Source organism: Eretmochelys imbricata, chromosome 2, assembly GCF_965152235.1.
Source record: "Eretmochelys imbricata isolate rEreImb1 chromosome 2, rEreImb1.hap1, whole genome shotgun sequence".
NCBI lineage: Eukaryota > Metazoa > Chordata > Testudines > Cheloniidae > Eretmochelys > Eretmochelys imbricata.
Genome location: NC_135573.1, coordinates 52,473,284 through 52,497,978, shown reverse-complemented (window position 1 = coordinate 52,497,978; position 24,695 = coordinate 52,473,284). Strand labels below are relative to the sequence as shown.

Genomic DNA, 24,695 nt, shown 5'->3' with positions numbered 1-24,695 from the left:
CTCAAACTTAGTTATTCACAATTACAACATTTCCCAATTGTAGTATGTTTTAAAACTGACCTGAGAGAAAATCCCCCAAATGTACAGTATTTTTTCCATTAGGTCTTAAAAGAACTGATGCCCTCTGCTGTAATAAAACTAAAGTTAGCCTAACTCCACAAAGGAGGATTCTTTGCTCAGTTACCTCCACCTTGTGGTTATAAGTGAGATATTGAGGGTTATGAGTCTGGGTCATTGTTGGTTTTATTTCGTTTTGGTTTGGTTTTGTGTTTTTGCTTCCAACAACTCACATTCCATTAAATTTAAGGAGCGGAGACTAGGTTTACAGACATAAATTCTTTACTAAATAGTTTTAAAATAAACATTTGAGATGTTCTAAGATTTTGCCTAAATGTAAAATGTGAACCTGGATCTCTTTTTCTATTAATATTAAGGAAACAACAGGAGCAAACAGAACCTAATACTGTGCCAATGCACTCTTTTTCTAAACAACTAAAAAGAGGTCATAGTAATAATCATTTTCACTTAAAGATACTGAGCTACAAAATTTAGGTTATTCACTCTATTAACAAAACATTTTACCCTTTATTTAATCTATCGCACAGCAAAAGACTTCATTTAATGTAACTTAAGGTTACTCTGTTCTACTTTAACATTTTTCTCAACCACTGAAAAGCTAGCAAATAAATAACATTCAGTTAAGATCAACAACCACATTTTGTTTTTCTACCAACATCTACATAAAACTCATCAACTCTTACCTAATAGGCAGGCCTTCATAAACTACTACGCAACCTTAAATCTGATATGCATATAAGGACATATGTTAAAAGTATTTTCTTTTTAAGATTTTGTTGAATAGATTTCATAGGTGGGAAAAGAACAACTTCTAATGTACCTGTTCTTCTTGTAGGTGTATCAAAGTTAAGACTGCATGGTAGTTTTTAAAGCTTTGGCTGTCAACCATGTGTTGTGTAAAAAGGACAGTAATAGATAAAATTGTTAAGTTTTATATTGGTGTAAGTAGAGAAACAAGTGTGGCTGTTGACCTTAACATTGTATTTGCTAGCTTTTCAGCAAAATGTTATTAGAGTAGAACTGAGCAACCATAACTAACTTTAAATGAAAACTTTTATTTAATTTCCCTAGATTTTAAAAAAATGTGCAAATTGGAAATAAAAAATAAAAATAAAATAATACAGAGCTTTACAAAGAATAATACCAATATAGTGAAGCACACAGAAGCTGCAGGGAATGCTTGACTATGGAGAAATGTCAACATTAAAATGCAGAGCTTGCAGCTTGGTGACTCTTGCTGTCGTGTGAAAAAATTGGAAAACTACCTAGCAAAGAATGTAATAATTAGTGTATGTGATGCTTTTTCAATTGGCTTTGCTGAAGTACATGTCGAGTAAATAGGGAAACTGGAATCTGTCTACTTTTCTGCTGTGTACAGACATAGATTATCTGTTTAGGCAATATCACTGTCACATTGTTAATGCAGTGCTTTCAAACTGGCAAAGCTCAAATCAGTTATGAAAATTAAAACGTATTTTCTCCGAAATTCCAAAATGGAAAAATATAAGAGTGGTGATCTACAATAATCCTTCCCAGAAACTTAGTGTAGAATCTCCGTATGTACTCTTTGCAAAAGGGTTCCAAAAAAGCATGACACTAGGGACCCAATTTAAAAAACATTTATTTTTATCTCAAATATTTTGAAGTACCTTAACTCCCCCACAAATTCCTACCATACAAGAATTTTAAAAGCTTTCTTCTTTCTTACACTGTATTTTGTTGATTTCTTCCCCTTTCCCCACCTCCCAGAGGTGAAATATTTAGCAGATACTCCAATTCTTTTGCCCGGTTAAGGTTGTGTCAGAGAATTGTGGTTAAGTGTGGCTTCGCTACCATTCCTCCATAAAATTGTAAAACTACCCATAAACTTCACACCCTCTCATAGACAGTTCACTGCGGGCCAGGATATGCCTGGTCCTTACATGGCTACATAGTGGAGATGGGGAATAAACATCTTCCTCTTTGTGCTGCCCACCTAAGGTAGTGGTCCCCAAACTGTGGGGCGCGACCCACAGGGAGGCACAGAGGAATGTTCGGGCAGGGAGGTGCATGGTGGGGCCCAGGCCAGCTCCAATGGGAGTGTCACCCAACCACAGCTCTGCCCCCAGCCACAGTTCCACCCCATCCCCTACTCTGTCCTCAGCCCAGCTCTGACCCCAGATGCAGCCCCACTCCACCCCCAGCCCAGCTCTGGCCCCAGTCGCAGCCCAGCTCCAGCCCCACCTCCTCCAACATCCCCCATTCTGCCCCCGGTTCCATTTGCAGCCCAAGTTTTAGCACCACACGAGTAAGTACAGTGCCAGTATGACCGCAACAACATGAGTGTTATTTCACGGAGTGGCTGCTCTCACTCAAGGTAGGATAACTCAAGAGAAGTAACTTGAGTGTAGAGAACTTGAGATAACTGTAGTGAAGAAATACCCTGATCCAAACTGGCTTCTGTACATAGGAGAACCAACCCATCCTTGAACCAGCTCCCAAACATTTATGTAATTAATGGCCAGCGCCCACACATTCCCAACAGTCAGAAGGCTCGGGGATGGAAGAGGAGAGAGGAAAAGCTCCTTCCCTTCCAGGAATCGGGGGGGGGGCAGGGTGGGAGTCATGTGGTTTCAGGTATATCAGACACCTGCAAGTCATAGGCTGATATGCAAGATGGCACCCCTGGGCAGATAGCTCCCCAGCATCCATCTTCCCCTTCCCAGCAGTTCAGAGTGGGGTGAGGCTGAGTTTCTCATTAGGGCACTGCCTGTGAATTTTACTGGTGAGGGCTCTGCCATCTTTCATACTGGTCACTGGTAAACATTTCTAACGGGTGTCTCTACCCCTTCCACGGACATGGTCCACCTCCCTCTGCAGTGGCTTCTGGTAGCACTGACACTAGACCGAAGGAGATCTTGCACTCAAGCACAAGGACTCTCACCGTGCCTGGTTCCTGCTGAGGTCCAAAGGGGAGGGAGATGCTTGAAGTGCCCTGTTTCTGCCTATGCCCTGGACACAACCTGGCCCACACAGAGATATATATTTGGTCAGTTATATTAATAAGCTTTTATAGTTGTGTGACACTGTATAAAAAGGAAGGTGACCATGTTTATATTACTATTATCACCACTGTTGCACAATCACAATAAATTTGTACAAAGTATGTCTTGTAAGGTATCATTGGAAAAGTTATAATCTGCTAAGTATTATTATCCTGTTCAAATGTGTATACCACCATTGTGTATGAAGTTATGAAATTGTTCTGTGCGCTTGTTACTAAACAGGTTTCAGAGTAACAGCCGTGTTAGTCTGTATTCGCAAAAAGAAAAGGAGTACTTGTGGCACCTTAGAGACTAACCAATTTATTTGAGCATAAGCTTTCATGAGCTACAGCGGATGTACGCTTCATGTCCTCAGCCCAGCTCTGACACCAGATGCAGCCCCACTCCACCCTCAGCCCAGCTCTGGCCCCAGTCGCAGCCCAGCTCCAGCCCCTCCTCCACCTCTAGCCCCACCTCCTCAAATAAATTGGTTAGTCTCTAAGGTGCCACAAGTACTCCTTTTCTTGTTAATAAACATGTTGTGTTACTGGATAACACCCACCCGAACCATTTACATCAAGACTAGCCAGCCACGTGTTGCTGGGCCATTAAGAAGAATCAACTGTTCCCGTGGGCTCCTCCCAAGGACGCCTCAGAGAGCATATGGACAATGGGGGACTCAACAGGAGTCTGGCCAGTGACTCAGCAGTAGAACATGTGATCAAGACTCCATGGTTTGAGCCAGTATTTTTCCATGCACATAAACTGGTGGTATAACTTGGAGACTGACACATCTCCTTGCCTCTTTCCTGCTCATCTTTGGACTGCAATTTCTAAAAAAGGGAGCTTTGAACAATGGACTGAGGACCCCAATATTTAGGATGAACCAGAGAGCCTTATTACAAGTTATCAGATTTAACATCACTGTTATTAGCCTGATCTAAAGATTCTGAAATCAACTGTAATTTATAATTCAGCTTAACCATTTAATAACTCTCCTCTCTCTTTTTATATTAAACTGTTAGTTTTTAGTTTGCTAGAGGATTGGCTACCAGCGTGGCTTTTGGGTAAGATCTGAAGTATACTCTGGCCTGGGATGAGTGCCTGTTCTCTGGAACTGAAGAACCCAATATAGGTGTGATTTCTGGTTTTAATAATCCTTTATCACTGAAGTCTGGTTTGTTTGGGTGATACATGAGGAGCTAGAGGGCCTGAGAGGGATTGTCTGTGGTTTCACAATAACTAGTGAAGCAAGTTAAGGAAGTATGGGCTGGATGAACGCACTATAAGGTGGGTAGAAAGCTGAGTCCTTGTGCTTGAGTGCAAGATCTCCTTCGGTCTAGTGTCAGTGCTACCAGAAGCCACTGCAGAGGGAGGTGGACCATGTCCGTAGAAGGGGTAGAGACACCCGTTAGAAATGTTTACCAGTGACCAGTATGAAAGATGGCAGAGCCCTCACCAGTAAAATTCACAGGCAGTGCCCTAATGAGAAACTCAGCCTCACCCCACTCTGAACTGCTGGGAAGGGGAAGATGGATGCTGGGGAGCTATCTGCCCAGGGGTGCCATCTTGCATATCAGCCTATGACTTGCAGGTGTCTGATATACCCGAAACCACATGACTCCCCACCCCCGATTCCTGGAAGGGAAGGTAGGTAGAAAGGTGGGTAGGAATAACTTGTCAGCAAGTTAAGGAAGTATGGGCTGGATGAATGCACTATAAGGTGGGTAGAAAACTGGCTAGATTGTCGGGCTCAACAGGTAGTGATCAATGGCTCCATGTCTAGTTGGCAGCCGGTGTCAAGTGGAGTGCCCCAGGGATCGGTCCTGGGGCCGGTTTTGTTCAATATCTTCATAAATGATCTGGAGGATGGTGTAGATTGCACTCTCAGCAAATTTGCGGATGATACTAAACTGGGAGGAGTGGTAGATACGCTGGAGGGGAGGGATAGGATACAGAAGGACCTAGACAAATTGGAGGATTGGGCCAAAAGAAATCTGATGAGGTTCAATAAGGATAAGTGCAGGGTCCTGCACTTAGGACGGAAGAATCCAATGCACCGCTACAGACTAGGGGCCGAACGGCTAGGCAGCAGTTCTGCGGAAAAGGACCTAGGGGTGACAGTGGACGAGAAGCTGGATATGAGTCAGCAGTGTGCCCTTGTTGCCAAGAAGGCCAATGGCATTTTGGGATGTATAAGTAGGGGCATAGCGAGCAGATCGAGGGACGTGATCGTTCCCCTCTATTCGACATTGGTGAGGCCTCATCTGGAGTACTGTGTCCAGTTTTGGGCCCCACACTACAAGAAGGATGTGGATAAATTGGAGAGAGTCCAGCGAAGGGCAACAAAAATGATTAGGGGTCTAGAACACATGACTTATGAGGAGAGGCTGAGGGAGCTGGGATTGTTTAGTCTGCAGAAGAGAAGAATGAGGGGGGATTTGATAGCTGCTTTCAACTCCCTGAAAGGGGGTTCCAAAGAAGATGTCTCTAGACTGTTCTCAATGGTAGCAGATGACAGAACGAGGAGTAATGGTCTCAAGTTGCAGTGGGGGAGGTTTAGATTGGATATTAGGAAAAACTTTTTCACTATGAGGGTGGTGAAACACTGGAATGTGTTACCTAGGGAGGTGGTAGAATCTCCTTCCTTAGAGGTTTTTAAGGTCAGGCTTGACAAAGCCCTGGCTGGGATGATTTAACAGGGAATTGGTCCTGCTTCGAGCAGGGGGTTGGACTAGATGACCTTCTGGGGTCCCTTCCAACCCTGATATTCTATGATTCTATGATTCTAGTACAATATTTTTGAAGCACACATTTGTTACTGGCTTGGTGAAATCTTATGATAGAGTAAACCTCCCATATGGGGTACACGCCCTGTATTTTGGCAGTCTGACCTGAGATTGGCATTCTTCGCTGTGTCCCATACCAAGCAGCGAGACAAGCTAATGTACTCAGTATAGAATTCAGATATTTTCTATTGCTTAGTTTTATTACAGACACAACTTGTAACTGATCTGGGCCCCTGTGAAGTCAATGAAATTTTGTTACTGACTGCACTGGAAGCAATTCTAGCCCATGGCAAATATCTTACTGATAGATTAGGTCTATTCTGATGATATTCAGTTTACAGAGGCAAAACAGATTTCTGTTATACATTATCGAATATCTGACTGCATATAATGAATCATGTTCCATATATTGCAATTATATATGTATAATGGAGACACTTGCCATAACTCTATAGCTAAGGTTGCATTCTGAAATCGATTTAAAATGTGGCGTCAATTTCTGGATTGGTTTGTTTCACAGGTAGCTGGTCTTCCAGTGTGACATTTCCACGGAGTTGTTATCTTTTATGCCCTTTGATTTTTCTACGTAAACTTTGTTTCGTTTTGTGTAATACATTTTTAAAAGAGTGTTTGAAGTTGGGCTCCTGCAGGGTTTCTAACCTTTTGTTATCAATGTGTATTTATAAAAACAAGATTATGTATCAACACAACAACCAGTGAAGAGGTGACCCTTGCATAGATCTACTACAGTAGGTAGGTTTTGAAAATAAATATCTAGGATTAAATGTGATTTTTTGCCTGTTTGTAAGTTTACCTGTTTGCAGAATTGGTGCATCAAATCTTCAGGGGAATTCACCCTCTTTCAAAAATGGCTGCCGCATCCCATTATTCTTAGAGGCCCTGAGGCCACAGTCTGCCTTCAATTAATGAGGATACTCTTTCCCAATAGCCTGTGTAAGCGGAAGGCTTTTTATAGCATGGGCTATTTTTGCAGAGGGCAAAGTTAACTTTAATCTTTTCTATACTAGAAAAATTCACCATCTTAACTAGATTGATTTTTAAACCAAGGTATCCAGTTAAAACTAGTGTAAATCCCTAACGGAGACACACTGAACTGGTTTAACCCTTACTTACATATACTAAGTCAATAAAGGGATACAAGCAAGAGTTAAACCCATTTAGATAATCAACATTAGGAATTCACATCAGTTTAGCTAGGACATAAAAAAAAAAAAAAGATATCTAACCACTAGAATTAAGGCTCAGCTTGACATATGAGGTCCCAATCCTAAAATCGGATAGCTGCATCCTAGCAGGACCCACTGAAACCAGCCCACATACGTCTGCTTGCAGAATCAGAACTTAAAAGAACTGCTCCAGTGTTTGTATATCAAACATTGTAATTAAAAAAATAGGTATGTAAAACTGAAATTCACATTAACAAATTAGACAATTTTAAAAAGCCATACACCTATCAAAAAATGCTTCACCTATTTTTGTTACATATGACATCTTCGATTACTATAATTTAAACCAATAAAAGAAAAAAAATCCCTATTTTCCCCAATATTTTACTTTGTGCATTTAACAACAATCATGTAGGGTTCCATGCTATGCTAATACAAATAATAAATAATCACACTAACAGCCAGTTTCCTGCAACTGTCTGTCAGTTCACCCTTTGTTTGCCTGGATCTATTACACAACAACATGGTAGAGAAAAATATTTTACCACATTCGCCTATTTAACAATAATTGGCAGGGTACTCAATCGCAGTATATAAAACTACTTGTACTTTTATTTTTATTTTTAAATTGGTTAGATTTCATGTTGATAGAATCCCTTTAAAAAGATACCCATGCAAGCTTCAACTTTTTTTTCCACAGGCATGAAAAGCTCTTACTTTATTACATGTTGGTAGTAGGGTGAACTTGGCCAAGGAGAAACTGACTCTCTGATCTCAGAAGGAAAAACACGTGACTTGAAAGCGGATTTGATTATTCCATTATGAATTTTAATATGATTTTCTCTTACATTAATCTTATTTTGTTTACTGGTCAAATGAACAGGATCCAGAATTTGCTAAAAGAAAGAAAATCTAAACCTCACATTCTTCCTAAGAACAGAAACCCTGCACCTATGGCCCAGTGACACGCTGACGGTAGGCGGGGGGAAGGGGCCTTCACTTGGGCCCAGGAACACACTGCCGGGGCAGTGGGGGCTACATGGGGGCCCAGTGACACACTGACAGTGTGGGAAGCTGTGCACCTGGAGACCAGTGACACACAGAAAGCAGGGGGAAAGGGGGAAAGAGGACAGCCCTGCACCTGGGGTCCAGTGACATACCCAAGACAGATGGGGCGGGGGGAGCCCTGCACCTGGGGCCAGGTGTTACCTGTCAGCTCCGCATTCTTGGGGAACCAGAGCATAGTATCAAACCTGTCTGACTCATGAAGGACACCCTCCCAGCCTCTACTTGAACCAAAGCCGATCAGAAGAAAGACTTACAAAAAGCAATGAAAAGGCAGTGGGAGACACACCTAAACACACACACACCTGCACTCCAACAAGGGTTACAGAATTAAGGAAACTCCCCTAGCCTCATTTGCATCAAAGATGGGACAGGGAGGCACCCCATTAGCAGACAGAATAGAGAACAGAGATTCCAAGGCAAGATAGCACTGAAGTCTGGGACCAGAAAAGCAGGAAAGCACTACATGATGGGGGATCTCTGCTCCAGATGTTAATAACCCCATGCCTGCACATACCCAGCTCAGTAGTTGTCAGACCAATTCTAGTAATAAATCCTTTATTGGTATCCAAATTACTGAAGCTGCCTAATTGCATTATGAGCTCCCTTGAAGGTACACCACCCATAGCCAGGAATGAACAGTTCCTATTGTCTAGTCTGAACAAAACAACTTTGGTATACTCCCTTGGGCCATCAGTTTACCCATAAACAAATCTAGTGTTCTCCCTTGAACCATTGTTGTTTCTCTAGGAAAAACCCCTACCCATGCTCAAGTAAGTGTTCTGATGGCCGGATCCAACATCTGCATCAGTTCCATTGGGACTTCATTTTCTCCTGACTGATCATGCTGGGGGCTCTGCCTGTCTCCAGCACTCTGGACCCTCAGTTACCACCACAACCACCACCTGGGACCCCCCCGATTGATTCAAGCTTCATGGAGTGGTGAGAACCCAGCTCTTGCTCTCTCTAGGCATAGCCTTCTGTGGCAAGTTTAGTTTTCTAAACCTGACTTTCCTAGTCAATTGTAAGTTTGATTTAATATTATAACTGTTTTGTTTGTTTGGCTCTCCTGCAGCACCCAAATATCCTGTGGGATTTGCACATCAAGTGGGTTACTACCAAAACAATTGTAACATGAAAGTGGGGAAAGGGCTGAACCTGGGACACATGAGGGTGGCAGATTGAAAGTGCTGCTCGACCCAGTCCAGCGACATACAAGGGGTCAGCTTGGGAGTGCTGATTAACCCGTTTCCCTCAGACATGCTCTGTTAATGCATGTGTGTGTGTGTTCATCTGATTCTGAGGCTGGAGGAACCCAGCCCTGGGGAAATTAGATCCTGCAGGATAGCTCCATTGGGAGGGAAGTTGCCAAAGGGAGAAGTAGAGCTCCATAGGAGAACACAAATGACGCAGGCAGTACATTGATAGAATTACAGAACTTCCCCCCCCCGCCCCCAAAAGAGTGACCCTAACAAATGAACATACCCCAAAGTAAGGGCAAAACTAGTAACACCAGTGACACACCAACAGCGGGGGGGGGGGGGGGGGGGGGAGGGGAGGGGAGGAGCCCTGCACCTGCAAACCCAGGTCAGCTGCAGGCTAGCACATGACACGTATCAAGCCGGGGTCACCCTCCCCTGAAGCCCCCCCCGCAAGCTCTACTTCCCCGCTAAAACAGGGTTCACACGCGCCTGCGCTCATCTAAGCAGGGCTTTTCACTCGTGTTGCACTAAATCGTGTTGAGCCCGCAGCAGGGAAGCCCGCCACGCCCCTGCGAACGCGCCCAGCGCCAGCTGCCAGGCCCGCCCCACGCACAGTAGGGGGCGCTGCGTGAGCGCTCCCTCGAGGACTCCCTGCGGCGCACGCACTGGGTAGCGCTACGACTTAGGCCCCGCCCCTCGCTCCGCGTCAGGTGACAACCACTCGCCACTAGCGCCTTCACCCCTTGTCACGTGATACAGCGCGGCTTCCTCTGCGCTCGCCATTTAGATCCCTCCGCTTCGTACCGCCCCCTCTTTGCGTTCTCACCTGCCACGGGCCGGCGCCCAAGGCGCTGGTGAGGCCGCTCGGCCGCTTCTCCGGCTCCGGGGGCGAGTCGCCGGTTCCATGGCTGCTGCCCCGCCTGGCCGCACCCAGCAGCTGCCAGGTCCGGCTCCACGAGGCGGCGCGGCTCCAGCTCCGCGTCGCCATAGCGCGTCCGTCGGGAGGGCGGGGCGTGACCTCTGACCCTTCCTGCGCCCGGTCACGCACAGGCGGCGGACTCGCGGGCAACCATAGAGTAGCGCGGGGGTATCCGAGAGCGCCGCCTCGCGCGCATGAACTCCGCCGCCATCTTGGTCGGCTCCGGGAGGCGGCGTTCGCCTAAGGGCGGGGGGCTTCTGGGGAAGAGAGAAAAGGCGCTGGAGGGGGAACAGCCCCTGCTGCTTGGGGCCCACCTCTCCTGAGGGCGGGGGCGGGAAGTTCCCCACCGTCACGTGTCCCGCCCGGGGACAGGAGGCGGGGGCTCCAGCCCGAGGAGCCTGGCTGAAGGGCCCCCCCGTTCGCGGGGATCCCTGTTCGTGCGGAATCGGCCGGTCAGCGTCAGCCTCGCGGGCGCTGTAAGGGCTTCGCTGCCAGGAGCGGCCCGGGGTGGGGGTGGGACGAAGTGAGAGACTCGCTGCCCCTCGCTCGGGGCGAAGGCCCAGGGCCAGGCCGTCCCCGCAGGCGCTGCTCAGACCGCCGCCAGGCTGGGCTGTCACACCCAGGGCCCCGTTACTGTCCTCGAACAAGGCACCTGCTTCCCTGGAAGTGCAAGTCTCCTGAGGGACAGGCTGAATCTGCCAAGAGGCCTGGCAGGCTGGGAACCAGCTGGCAGCGGCTGACAATTGAATCACTGTCAGGACGGCTGCTCAAGCCCTTGGGTTTTGGCGAAGAGACTATCTGTACCGCAGTTGGGAAGGAAGGAATAGGCCCGGGCTCGATCAATAGACTTACTTAGGCTAGTAGGTTAAGGTGGAGGTTTGGTTCTCAAGCCTAGGTGGGCTCCAGGGCACAAGCCACAACTTCAAACTGCTGTCAGAACAGATATTTTTCAGAGCAGGAGCCTGCCTCTGTCAGCTGGGCCTAGGAGGCTTGATCCTGCTCCCTCTAAAACTGCGTAGATAGTCCTAAACGACTAGCTGCCACAATAGTACAATTCGGAGGCTTTGTCAGTGAAGGACCTCCTCAAGTGTGTCAAGGCCTAGACAGCACTGACAAGCCTTCCTGTTTAATTTTTTGACACATTGGCTGTGAAATCCTAGCCTGTGAACCATCAGGGAGACTTGGCCTGCACAAAGAAGGAAAAGATCCCACTACTCTAAAGCTAAGTTAGACACAAAATGCAAGCTGAAGGCTCAGTCTAGCAGCAGGTGAGTTTAAGAGAAGTCAAGATATCTATGAGAAACAGGAAAAGGACTTTAATAAATAAATCTTGAGGTGAATGAGTTATGACCACTAGAACTACAAACTAGCTAGCTAATCACATGCCCCATTTAGAACCAGAAGTATGCAATCAGGCAGCAGCAGAGACAACCCCCTCCAAAAAAAAAAATATAATACAGTACTCTTAAATGTAATCTAAAAAAAAAAAAAGCAGTATTTTTTCTTCTGTAAAGTTTCAGAGGCATATTAAGTCAATGTTCAATTGTAAATTTTTGAAAGAGTAACCATAATGTTTTGTTTAGAGTTAAACATTTCAGCATTGACCTTCATTCCCCAGTTATTTGTAACTCTAAGGTTCTATTGTAATGGCAGTTAAAAAGGAATCAGAAGAGCAGTTTCAGTAAGGAGACATACATAGGGAAGCTTAGGCCAGGAAATATAGGTGCATTCTAGGTACTGATTATCTGTGAAAATGAATCTTGTATAAAAATTAAGTATTTGTAAAATAGCTGTTTTACAAACTCCATCTTTTCAAACAAACTAATAGAGATAGTGTCTAGGGCTAAATACCTACAATAGACCAGACTGAGAGTATCTCTATACCGGTTGTCTGGCTTCTGTAAAGAAAGTAAAGATTGTTATAACTAAGAAAGTTAGATACCTTTACTGTCATAATGCTATCTAAAAATCCATGACAAAGTAAAAGCAGCAGTTTAGTACAAAGGTCACTGGACTGGACAGTAAGCATATTGTATTTGATAAGTCTCATTTAAAGACTGGAAAGTGAAAGGAGACACAGGAAATGGGTAAATTAAGTAATAAAGAAGGAAGCAGGTAGTGAAAGTTTAAGAACTGAGTAATGAGTAGCAGTACAGGTAGAATAGGTATAGAGATATCAAGTTAGGAGATCAGCTACTAAATCTAGCAGACAATTACAAACCATTGCATTTATCTTTAGCACAAAGGTCCAGCTTTGCAGATAGGTCCCATTTCCAACAAAAGGTGCCCTGGATACCAAGTGGGCATAAAAACTTCTCTCAAAAGCAGGGAGTAACTATTAATTGGCTTAGGATCTTGACTAGGTTGTGGTTCTAGAAAATTAGATGCCCAGGATGGCTTCAGCCATTTCAAGTCAAGGCTCTGGGAGGAGAAGTCTCAGTTGACAGGATTCAGGTACTGAAGACATCTTCGATGGAGCTGCTAATCGCATTTCACACTAGTGGGAAAACATTCCCTAGATGTGTCAACTGAAACGGCTCCTCTGATTTCTTTCCAATGTTTTAAGTGGAATTTTACTGCCCAAGGGCTAGTCTACGCTGGCACCGTGCCAGCGCTTTAACGTGGCTTGTGTGGTCGTGGCAGAGCGCTGGGAGAGAGCACTCCCAGGGCTCTTAAAAAAGAAGACACACACACACCTCCATAAGGGGGAGAGCTCCCAGCACTGGTGCACTGTCTATACTGGTGCTTTACAGCACTGAAACTTGCTGTGCTCATGCGGGTTTCACCCCTCTGAGCAAGAAAGTTGCAGTGCTGTAAATTGCCAGTGTAGACAAGCCCTAAGGATTCCAAGGTGTATCTGTTCATCTTATCCTACACGGCTAGCTCAGTTTACATTTGGGCAGGATTCAGGTGTTTCATCACATCACCGAAAAGAGGATTAGGCATATGAATATTTCGTATGTGAATTCAGTCCTTTCAAATTGATTTTAAAAAAGCTTAGGCCTAGAGGTAGCTATGACTTTTCCAAAGAGGAGTTTTCATAATGTCTGCATTTACAGCTGTGCTGTTAATGAGAATGGCAATGCTCATGTATAAGATTTTATTAAGCTGCTCACATGTAACTGAGCATATTCACTAGCAGTGAAGTGCTATCAAAGCGCTTGTCAGAAATGCAGTACAATGGTGTCTAAAGAAAATTGTGTAGCAGTTTTGGAATTTGACATGCATAAGACAAATTTTTGCAGTTAGTTTTTTTAATTGCTTCCAGTTCATTCCAAGCTCAGTGATGAGACATTTGGCATAAGTTACAATTTGATAATGACCAACATGTGCCAGACATGTACATAATACAAGCAACTTCTAAAGTACATAAAGTGGATATAGTCAATATGTAAAGCAACGTAGCCCTCTCACAAGGTCTGCTGTAGGCTTTGAAATGGGTAAAGTTTCAAGAGTGGATCTCAATGGTTAAGCAGGAGTGGAGTCTCCAGTGGTGCAAACAGTATTGCTAATTTTCAAGCCTCTAACAAAGAGTAGGACTACAAGAGTCTTGAGAGCATGAAAGAGTTTGAGCATCTAGAAGGTCCACCACCTCCTAGAGCAATGGTTCTTGCCTGCAAATGCTGTGCAAGTTTATTACAGCATGGTGAAAGGTTTTGAAAAACTTCCCATAACGGTCTTGGAATTATTAATCAGTAATGACTTGTTAGAAATATTTTTTGCAGCCATTCAAGGCCAAGTTCATAAAGCCATATTCCTACATTCTAAGCTGTACGAATGTGTTCACATTTCATCTCTACTCCATGTTTTATAGTGTAAGATTCAATATTAATACTAGAATAGAAGTTTTAGAATCAGCACCATTGGAGACCATTATTACAAGACTGCCATTTTATCACAGCAGAATAATTCAGGAGTTAAAGCATCAAGTGAAGAACTCACAATAGTGTACTGGGTAAATAAACTAGCTCAGATACTAGAGCAGCAGCATTAGCCATCTCACTTTCATTTGAAGTACTCCGAGAAACCCACACTTCGGACATTAACTCTAGTCATAGGACCCACAGAGAAGTCAGTAAGTCTGAATGCTAGTTAGGATTATGTCCTTTGCCCCATGTGCACCAAATCCAGTTTAGGACTCCTATTTTGACTACAGTAGATTACTATACACTTGTGGAAACCTGCTATAACTATGTTATTTATAATGTTGAAGCAGAAATCCTTTTTCTGCAGCTTAGAGTAATCTTCCAAGTGTGATGTCCAATTTAGGGAACTGTTGCACTGAAGCCACCAAAGGAGTGAAGTTAGCCTTCAGTTTGGCAGTAAAAGTAGAATGACAATTCTTATAAGTGAAGACAATTGCTAATAATCACAGCATCCAAAAGAAAGTTATTAATCCACATACTATATGTACAGCATAAAGTTTGTCTAAAGTTTTTCAAAACAATATTTTAGAGATTGCCTTTAAAATCAGGGATATATCCTTTAAGTACTTGAAAAGCATAAAAATATCCCTTCCCCCCCAGAAAGCCAGGCTGATACAATCTACTTTAGTTCCAAAAATATTTTAAACCCATAAACAAGCTATTTTATCAAATTGATATAAAGCTAAGTGCTTAAGTAAAAGCACATCTGGTGGAAACTGACAGTGAAGAACATTACAAATGTGCTTAGAGTTTGCTTGTAGCATCTGGCAGTGGGTAGCAGGACAAAGGCAGGAATCTCACTGGGTCTCCTCCTGTATCTGTTCTGTAATAGTTTCTGTGGCACTAGCATTGGCAGCTGAGTTTAAGACTTCTCCAAAGTCACCTCCAGCAGGCTTGGCTCCTCCAACTTTAGACTAAAATACAGATAGTTTTAGATAAACCCTTCAGAAAGGATAACTGCAAATACAGTTAGATAGCCAGGTATTTTAACAAACAAGTTTTGCAATAAACAATGCCTTAATGTTAAGATTGGCTCCACAGGATAAATTCCCCCAAACAGTTTTTCCAGGATCAGATTGCCTCTACAATACTTGTGGTAGAAGCAGCACTCAGTGCCACTTGGTGGAAGAAGCTAGGTGGAGATACTCTGAAGGAAATGTTGCAACCCTCCAATCATTGGCTTAACACATGAGTCTCCCTTGGCCTTTAGTACTGCAAAAATACTCCTGACCAGATTGTTGCAACAGCCTATATTCAGATATGCTCTATGAAGATTGTACAACTTCAAGTTGAGACATCCTACAGAGGTTTTGGAACATTTTGAGTTAAAACAAGATTAGCTTTTGTTATGTACCACCTTGGAGGACCTCTAAGAAACATTCAGCCTCAAGGACGCATCCTGAAGCTCTGGTGTTTTGGTGCAGCAATTCCACTGCTACACCCCTTCAGATGGTGTGTAACACACTTACCCCACATCACTCCCACATACCTCTACCACCTCCCTTCTAGGGAGATGCATTCCCAGAGTTCATGGAAGGAGAAGTCCCTAAACTCTCAGATTGCAACAAGCCATTATACAAGATGCTAAAAGGGGAAAGGAGTTCTTTATGTACTTTTCCCGAACCCCAAATTCCTGTACAAGGAGCAGTCTGGTCCATAATATGAAGGCCTTTATATCAAAAAGTTAGTTGAACAGCCACACAATGTTGATCTCTGCTTATTGAGGCCTCAGCATCAACTTCAGCCTCCTTACCTGAAAGTGAAATCTAAGATCATGTACATTTTACAACAGAATTGCACAGCTATATTCCTTACTTTCTGATGGTAACATGTAAGAGTTTGCGTTCCCAGTGCAAGCTAGAATATAAAGCTTTTCAGCCCTAAAGTTAAAAACAGTATAGATTCTGGATATACAAAGACCAGGTTCTCTATTATGTGTGAAAGGCAGTTTCCTGGACAACCTTTATTGAATGAAGTATCTTAGAACCTCACTGTATTAAAAATGCAAGTTTGTGTTATTGTGGGACTGTCTAACTTGTCTGGGAAGACATGATTAATGTAAACTTTGAGAAGTTTTACAAGTGTCAAAGAAGACTTTAAAACAATGGGCTAAGACAAGACTGAGCTGTTAATGGAGTAGGTTTCCTAGGAAATATTTGGGAGGAGGGGAATGCAAATATCCACCTCCTGACCTGATCTACTGAAGCTTTGACCTGGGATGGGAATCTTTGTCTACAAATTACCTATTCCCAGGATCAAAGCCCAAATGGCATAAAAGAGCAACTCTATTCATAGTGTGCTGGTTCTGCACCAAGCCAGTTGTCAACTTGTAACCACAGAAAAACCTCTTGGTGGGGTTTGAAGGGCTGTTCTCTGGCCAGAGTTCTGCTTGGAATTGGGGTGATCTCTGATAAGCCTATTTGCATGTAGGTTTACTATTTTATATATGTTCTCTCACTAATGTTTTTCCCTTAAAAATTGTACTTGCTTAGAAAGCTGTGCGCTAACTTAATTGTGGTCAATTACATTGCTTACCATCAGAGGAGAAAAAAGTAAAAGCAGGCCTGCTTAGCCAATCTGACTTTGCTGGTGAATTTACAACTAAATTGTAAAGCTGTGCAGCGTGGAAATATTTTGGGATCAGGAGGGAGAGAGATGCATGTTTCCGTCCAAAGGTAATGGCGGGGAGTCAGCAAGAGTGACCTTTTTTGGACCATATAGGAGAAATACAGGTGCAACTGCCTTGAACTGAAAACAGCATGATCCAGCCCATTTGTGCCGTTCTGAGCATACAAGCAGACCAGAGAGCAGTCAGTCTTCCTAACTGGGGGTTTTCTGGCATGAAGCCAGTTGGCTAAATCCCTGCATTTCATAGCATTTGTTTACTTGTTTGTCAAATTACTACATTCGGATTTTCAAAAGTAGCCTAAGAGGCTAGTTGCCCAGCTGCCATTGAATTTTAAGGGAAGAGATTTGAGCACCACATTTTGATTCCTTCGAAAGTCCCAGCTTAAGTCTCCCATTAAACAACTGTTTCCAGAGGCAGCTAGTTAGATTTACCTTTAAGTTTTCAACCTTTTCTTCAAATGACTTGAAAGTAGAAGAATTTCTATGGGGAAAAAAAGCCAGCGGTTAGTTTCTTAAAGTGAGAACATGAGCATAATACTAGGTTAGTTTTGGGACAATGCATCCATGTTTCCCTGTCCTATGTTAACATGCTTTTGACAGCCGTTAGATTAATATATCTTTTGGATAGTAGCTTTTGCACATTTTGTAAACAGTTACTTTAGCCCAGGGATAGGCAACTTGTGGCACACGTGCTAAAGGCAGCACACAAGCTGATTTTCAGTGGCACTCACACTGCCCGGGTCCTGGCCACTGGTCCGGGGGGCTCTGCATTTTAATTTAATTTTAAATGAAGCTTCTAACACATTTTAAAAAATTTATTTACTTTACATACAACAATAGTTTAGTTATATATTAAAGACATAGGAAGACCTTCTAAAAACATTAGAATGTATTACTGGCATGCAAAACCTTAAATTGGAATAAATGAAGACTTGGCACACCACTTCTGAAAGGTTGCCGACCGCTGCTTTAGACCTAAACTGTACAGTTGAAGAGCTTCAAATACAACTCCTGTATAGAACTTTCAACTGCAAGCCAAGAAGCTCATTTTATTACCACCTTTGAGGCAATCACTCTTTACACTGCTTAACAGCAGAATAAAAAAACCACGAGAAGTTCTCAGTGAAATTACTTATTGCCTGGAACTCAGTGACAGAGTTACAAAGTTAAGGGGTAAGGTACTGTAGAATACCAGATTTAACTTGTCATTAGTCACTTTTCATAGACTCTTCAAACAGGCTGATGGTTGTTGGCTTAGAAAAGTTAACTAGTTCAGTAAGACAACGTAGCCACATCCAGTCACTCTAAAGCAGTGGTTTTCAAACTTTTTCTGGCAACCCAGTTGAAGAAAATCATTGATGCCCATGACCCAGCAGAGTTGGGGATGAGGAGTTTGGGGTGTGAGAGGGGGCTCTGGCCTGGGATGAGGCGTTTGGGGTGCAGGAGGCGGCTCCAGGTTTGGGGTGGGGCTCTGAGCTGGGGCAAGGGATTGGGGCACGGGCTTACCTCAGGCAGCTCCCAGTCAGCAGGTGTGCTAAGGCAGGCTTCTTGCATGTCCTGGCACCACAGACTGCGCTGTGCTCTAGAAGCAGCCAGCAGCAGGTCCAGCTCGTAGGTGGAGGTGTGCATGCACTCTCACCTGCAGGCACCACCCCGCCCCTCCCACAGCTCCCATTGGCCAGAAACCAGCCAATGGGAGTGTGGAGTCGGTGCTCAGGGTGGGGGCAGCACACAGAGCCCTGTGGCCCCCACTGCCTAGAAGCCGGACCTGCTGCTGGCCGCTTCTGGGGCGCAGTGTAGTGTCAGAACAGGTAGGAACTTGCCTGCCGTAGCCAAGCAGCACCAAAGAGACTTAAACAGCCCGGTCAGCAGTGCTTACCAGAGCACTGCGCCACAACCCAGTGCCTTACATTACCTGACCCAGTACTGGGTCACAACCTGCAGTTTGAAAACCACTGCTCTAGTTGTCTATAAAGACAACTCATTATAGTATGTGTGTCTCAAAGTTAAAGATAGATTTACCCTGGAGATAATTTACCCTGTCCTTCTGGAGACCGCCCCTATCAACAGTAATAAGTATTCTCCTCGATCTCTCACAGGTAGAGACTATTAAACTATGAAAAGATAAAACGCAATACGCTAAGATAAAAGCGGTGTTATTTAGTGGTAGCAGCCTAGGTTTGCTTGTCAAGACAAGGGGTGAAATTTTGTCCCCACTGAAGTAAATGGCAAACACTGACTTCAGTAGGGTCAGTAAGTCACCCAAGGATTCTATATCAATTGCCACCAACTTGCAGCGTGACCTTGTGCCTTTTTTGCCAGATGAAGAAATTCTTACTTCTGATGCAGTCAGCCTTAGTGTTTGTAGTGTAGTCAACCTTATTTAGAAGGTGCAAAACATTAGAAGTTTTAGGTTTGGGATAAGGTCTTAAGTTTTCCCTTGCTCATTGTCCATTTAGGATGCCCCACATTTATCTTTCAGTTACTCTGATATGCATTTATACAGGAGGCATGTGCACCACTCCTTGGTTTGGGAAATGGACAACAACCAATATGAAGTTGTATCTGCATGCCTTTTGATCAAAGCAAGCTTTTTGGGGAAGAGGGAGGCAAGGCAAGCACTTAAAGTCAGCAAGAGAAAAAACTGAGGTCAGAGGCCAAACTACTTACTTTCTTATTAACCTATAGGAGAGTAAGTCTCTTCATTTTAGAAGAGCTGTAGACAGTTCTGAATTTGAAATCATTTGGTAGCATAACATTTCTAAGAAAGTAAAGACTATAACTTTCTGCAAGAACAGTCAGTACATGCTTTATCCTAAGTCAGTACAGTAAATCTGTTCTAAAAACCAAGATGTTTCCATGTATTTAATTCTACATATGTGGGTGGGATGGGGGAAGGAAAGAGGATCAGTTCAATTAGTAAGAGACAACACACATCCAATAGCTGGATTACATACTAAAACATACATACATTACCTCATAACAGGCATGCTAATTGAATGTTGTATGGAGCGTATACTAAGTGTCAGCATTAAGAAAAGGAGAGAGAGAGAGAGAATTATGATCAATTATGAAAAGCAATTTGCTTAGAAACCCTTTGCATCAGGTTCCATGTAAAGAGACCTCTTCAATTATGGGGAGAAAGATTCTGATACTACAACTGTTTTCCCAAGGGCAGTTTCAAACAAACACATTCATAAAGAACATAACGAGAGCTGTAGCAATACTTCATTAAAAATAGGCCAGTTAAAAAAGTACATTCTACATCGTCAACACAATTCCTGTGTCCTTCTTTAATCTACCCATTAAGTTTTCAGACAGTGAGAAACATGCTAAATTTGCAATTCTGGTAGTGTCAAGTGAATGCCTAAAGCTCTATCATTCACATATTCCCTCCCCTTGAATGATGTTTATGTTAAAGGATAAATTCTCTCAGACTATCACTAAATTAATGGGACTCCTGCATATGGAGTAGCAAACTACAAGGCTGAATTTTAGTTCACTAGCACCATTTAGAAACAGCTCAGTTTCAGTCCATTACCTTTCACTAGGATTAGAGTCATAGTAACTCAACAGGCCTAGTTTCAGCTACAGCTGGTTGGGAAGTTTCCAACAAAATAGTTGGACATATCACCCCACCGTCCCAGAAAAGCCAATAGCTTGGTGGTTAGGGCATTCACCTGGGATGTCACAGACCCAGAATCAAGTCCCAGCTCTGATTTTGGCCTTTGCTTTGTCCTAGTGTGGAACAGGAAAACAGTTTGAAAGCTCAAGTTTGTGGGACAGGAAGACAGTCTCTTGCCCAGCCCTAGCCTTAACTTTGTTTTTGAGGAACGACAAGTTTAGTCTTCATACTTGTTAAATCTAATCCCTGCCAATACATCCAACTCATCACTATGAGCTTAGTTAGTGATATGGTTTAGGTGAGGTGGACAACTGCTCATTAGGAAGGAGTCATTAGGAGTGTCTCAGGCCCAATAGCAAGTAATAACTTGAGCCAATTTAATCCTTCCTAGGAAAAGCTCAGCATTCTCATTTTCAATTCTTCCACCCCCCAAACATCTAGCCCTACACTACTGTAGATGTGTAGTCTGTACTAGTTGAGCACCATTCCAGCTTCGGTAGAGCAGTTTTGCTGGACATGCTTCTCCTCCAACCATACCTGGAATGCTTAATCTTGAATCAATACTTTCATATTGAGTTCTTATCCCTGGCAGTAGCTAGTCATCTCATTTTGATGGCAAATCAGTCTCCCCTAAATTAGTGCCTCAATGATAGAGCCACTTTGGTACGAATGAAAAGGTTCCAGAATAGGTTTAGAATGTAAGGATTTCTGGACTTGTTTAGATACCAAAGAGGTAAAAAGCTTTAAGATAAGCCAGGACACATTGCTAACTGAACATGTGACTGAAGATGTGACTGAAGATATATTGCAAGTCAAACTCAGTATCAGCTACTAGTTTGCTGAGGTTTAGTTTGTGCTCCAGTCGTGTTTATTTATTGTTCACCTTGTGTACATCTGCCGCCCATGTCCCTGTAGGAGGTCCAGCTTCTAATAATTAGATTCCTAGAGTCCACTGCCTTCAGGATGAGACACTTCTATATTGAGTCCCATTATGTGATATATTGGCACAGATCCAACTTTGCTGGATGCCAAGCTTCTGCTCAATACATTTTCTAATGCACTCAATAGTTACATTTTTCCAGCAGCGGTCAGCCACCTGTCTGACCCTGCAAGAGGCTCTCACCTCTAGAGATGGGAGTCTTATTTTTTAAAATTGAGTAGAAGGATGCCGACTCTTCCCTGGTACTTGAGTCTACAAACCCACCCACATATACATACAGGAAAGTTAGAGTATAATGGAGTGGCCCTCAAGGATAGTATTTGCTTATTGTAGGATAAAGCCCAGACAACAGATTTAAAATCAAGCATATTTTCGAATTAGTAGCAGTTAAGTTACTTTGGTTTTCAAGTTTGACTTACACTTAGCCAGGTCGTAGCATACCTGGATACAGGATGCGATCCAAGAAAATATTCTCTGGGAGGACACCAAGAGGCCCTTCATCCTGTCCGCCACCACAACAAATTGCTGGTTTGACTTGCGGAACAGTTTTGTTTGTTCAACATAAAAAGCCAAAGCCCACTGAATATCCAGGGAGTGAAGTCTCTGCTCATGGCTGTTGGTATGGGGCTTCAGGAAAAAGACTAGAAGAAATATGTCTTTGTTGGTGTGGAAGTTGGAGTCTACCTTCGGGAGGAACGCCATGTGGGGTCAAAGCCGCACTGTGTCCTTATTGAAGGTAGTATATGGGAGGGTCAGATGTGAGGGCCATGAGCTCAGACACCTTCTTGGCTGAAGCTATAGTGACTAGGATTAGGCCACTTTGGAAGACAGGTAAAGTAGTTGAGCATGTCACTAATGATTCGAACGGAGGCCCTATCAGCCTTGAGAGTACCATTGTTAAAGTCCCAAGGCAGGGTAGGTCACTGGATTTGAGGGTATAGCCGATCTATCCCTTTAAGAAACCACTACACCATAGGGTTAGTGAAAATGGAGAGGCCCAACTCTCCTGGGTGAAAAGCCAAGATGGCGACCAGGTGAACCTTTATCGACGAGTGTGACACGCTCTGCTGTTTCAACTTTAGTAGGTGGTCCAAGATAAAAGGGGACTGAAGATTGTGATAGAAGAACATGGCTCTGTGAACACCAAATAGATAATCTTTTCCATTTGGCTAAGTAGGTTTGTCGATGGTTTTCTGCTGCCCATAAGAACTTCCCTAATGGGGTTTGACCATGCATGATTGAGTGGATTCAACTACGCAGCTTCCAAGCAGCAAGGTGGAGAGATTTGAGATTGCAGTGTTGGAGCCAGCCGTGATGTTGAGTAATGAGATCTGGAACTAGCGGCAGGGTGATTGGAGTCTCCACCGAGAGTTCCAGCAACATGGTGTACCAAAGCTGGCATGGTCAGGCTGGTGTTACCAGGGTGACAGAGGCCCCATTGCTCCGGATCTTGAGGAGGACCTTGTGAACAAGTGTGATATGGGGGGAGGGGAGATGAAGAATGTGTAGAAGAGCTGGTCCTTCCATGGAAGAAGGAATGCATCTGCCAGTGAGCCCAGGCTGTGGCTCAGGAAGGAGCAGAATTAGGCACTTCCTGTTGCTCCTTGGGGCAAACAAGTCAACGCTGGGAAGACCCCACCATTGGAAGATATTGTTTATTACATCCAGGTGAATGGGCCACTCATGGTTGTAAAGAGACCTGCTGAGATTATCTGCTAGCTCATTCTGAGATCCAGGGAGGTAGGAAGCTTTCAGAAGGATCAAGTGTTATGCAGAACTCCTAGAGCTTGCAGGCTTCCTCACACAGGGAAAAGGAGCACGCCCACCCTGTCTGTTGATACAATACATCACTGTTGTGTTTTCTGTCAGGGCTGATATGCTTTTGCCCTCCAGATGAGGCCAGAAGATCTGACATACCAGACAAACCGCTCAGCGGTTCCTCTGGAAAGCAGAGGCCTTGAGTTCTGTGCTCTGAGGTGAGATCTCCACCCCATTGCCGATGTGTCGGTGGCCAGACATAATAAGGGGTATGGTTTGGAGAATGCGACACCTGTATACACCATGTGAGGGTCAAGCCACCACTGAAGAGACTAGAGAACCATTGGTGGAAGCATGACTGCCCTGTCTAGACTGTTTGCTCGGTCGATACACAAATGCCAGCCAAGCCTGGAGAGGTCTGAGTTTGAGCCTCGCATGCTGGACCACATATGTGCATGACAACATGGGTCCCAGGAGTTTCAGACAACTCCTTGCTGTGGCTATAGGAAACTGCCCGAGGTCTTGTACATGTATGGGCTGAAAACAGGACTGAGGTAGACATGTTCTGACCTGCCTCGAGTCTAGCACCACCCCCGTGAACTCTATTCTCTGAATAGGGGTGAACATTGACTTTTGAATATTTAGCAGGAGGCCCAGTGAGTTGAAGGTGGATCTTATCAGGTTGACCTGCTGATCTGCTTGTGTCTTGGAATGTCCCTTCACCGACCAGTCATCGACATATGGGAATACCTGAACCAGTCTTTTCCACAGGAAAGTGACCATGACTGACATGCATTTGAACACCCAAGGTGCCGATGACAGGCTGAACAGGAGCACTGTGAATTGGTAGTGAGAAGCCCCCCACTACAAACCTTAGGAAGTGCCTTTGGGGTGGCATTATGGAAATATGCATCTTTCAAAAAGTCGAGGGTATGCCGATCTCCTGGATCCAGGGAAGGAATAATGGTGGCCAAGAGACCATCTGAAACTTTAGCTGTTGATGTTGTGCAGGTCCAGGATGGGTCTGAGGCCACCCTGTGCTTTCAGTATTCAGGAGTAAAGACCCCTTGCCCCTGAACTCCAGCAGAACCTCCTCCACAGCTCCTGCCGATAGGAGGGTTTGTACCTCCTGCATAAGGAGTTGCTCATGAGAAGGGTTCCTGAAGAGGGATTGGGGGGGAGGGGGGGAAGAGAAGGGGTGGGAAAGAGTTGGAGAGAATATCCCATTTCTACCATGCAAAGGTCCCAACGGTCTGAGGTGATTTGGGACCAAGCCTGGTATAAATGGGATAGACATGCCAAAAAAGGGGAAGAAAGGATCCAGTTGGCTGGTTGGTCATCCTCAGGTGCATCTTCAAAAAGTCTGTCTAGGGCGTGGCAGTTTGGATGAACCAAATCCCTGGTTGTTTGGAGGCTGGGGTTGGCAACGGCGGTTCTGGTTTCTAGGCTGCCTTCAACTGTGGTCCTGTCTAGGCTAGCCTTGGTATAGAAGCGCCACCCAAAGCCTGCACCCCTGAACCCCCTTCCCCACCCACCAAACCCCTTAGTCCCAGCC

The 24,695-nt window shown here is 44.2% G+C and overlaps 1 protein-coding gene across 5 annotated transcripts in view; it reads right to left on the bottom strand.

Moving 5' to 3' along the window:
* Positions 1–24,695, bottom strand: part of LOC144261028 (tumor protein D52) — a 191,929-nt gene that overhangs the window by 120,779 nt on the left and 46,455 nt on the right. For 3 of the 5 annotated variants that reach the window (XM_077810092.1, XM_077810093.1, XM_077810094.1), the window contains 2 exons: positions 17,250–17,298; positions 13,394–15,103 (listed from right to left, as the gene is read on the bottom strand). In XM_077810092.1, the coding sequence (XP_077666218.1) occupies positions 14,987–15,103; positions 17,250–17,298 (166 nt within the window). In that variant the 3' untranslated portion in view covers positions 13,394–14,986. Of the gene's footprint in view, positions 1–13,208; positions 15,104–17,249; positions 17,299–19,793; positions 19,836–24,695 lie in introns of those variants that run through there. The other 2 variants (XM_077810091.1, XM_077810095.1) reach the window with 2 other exon arrangements.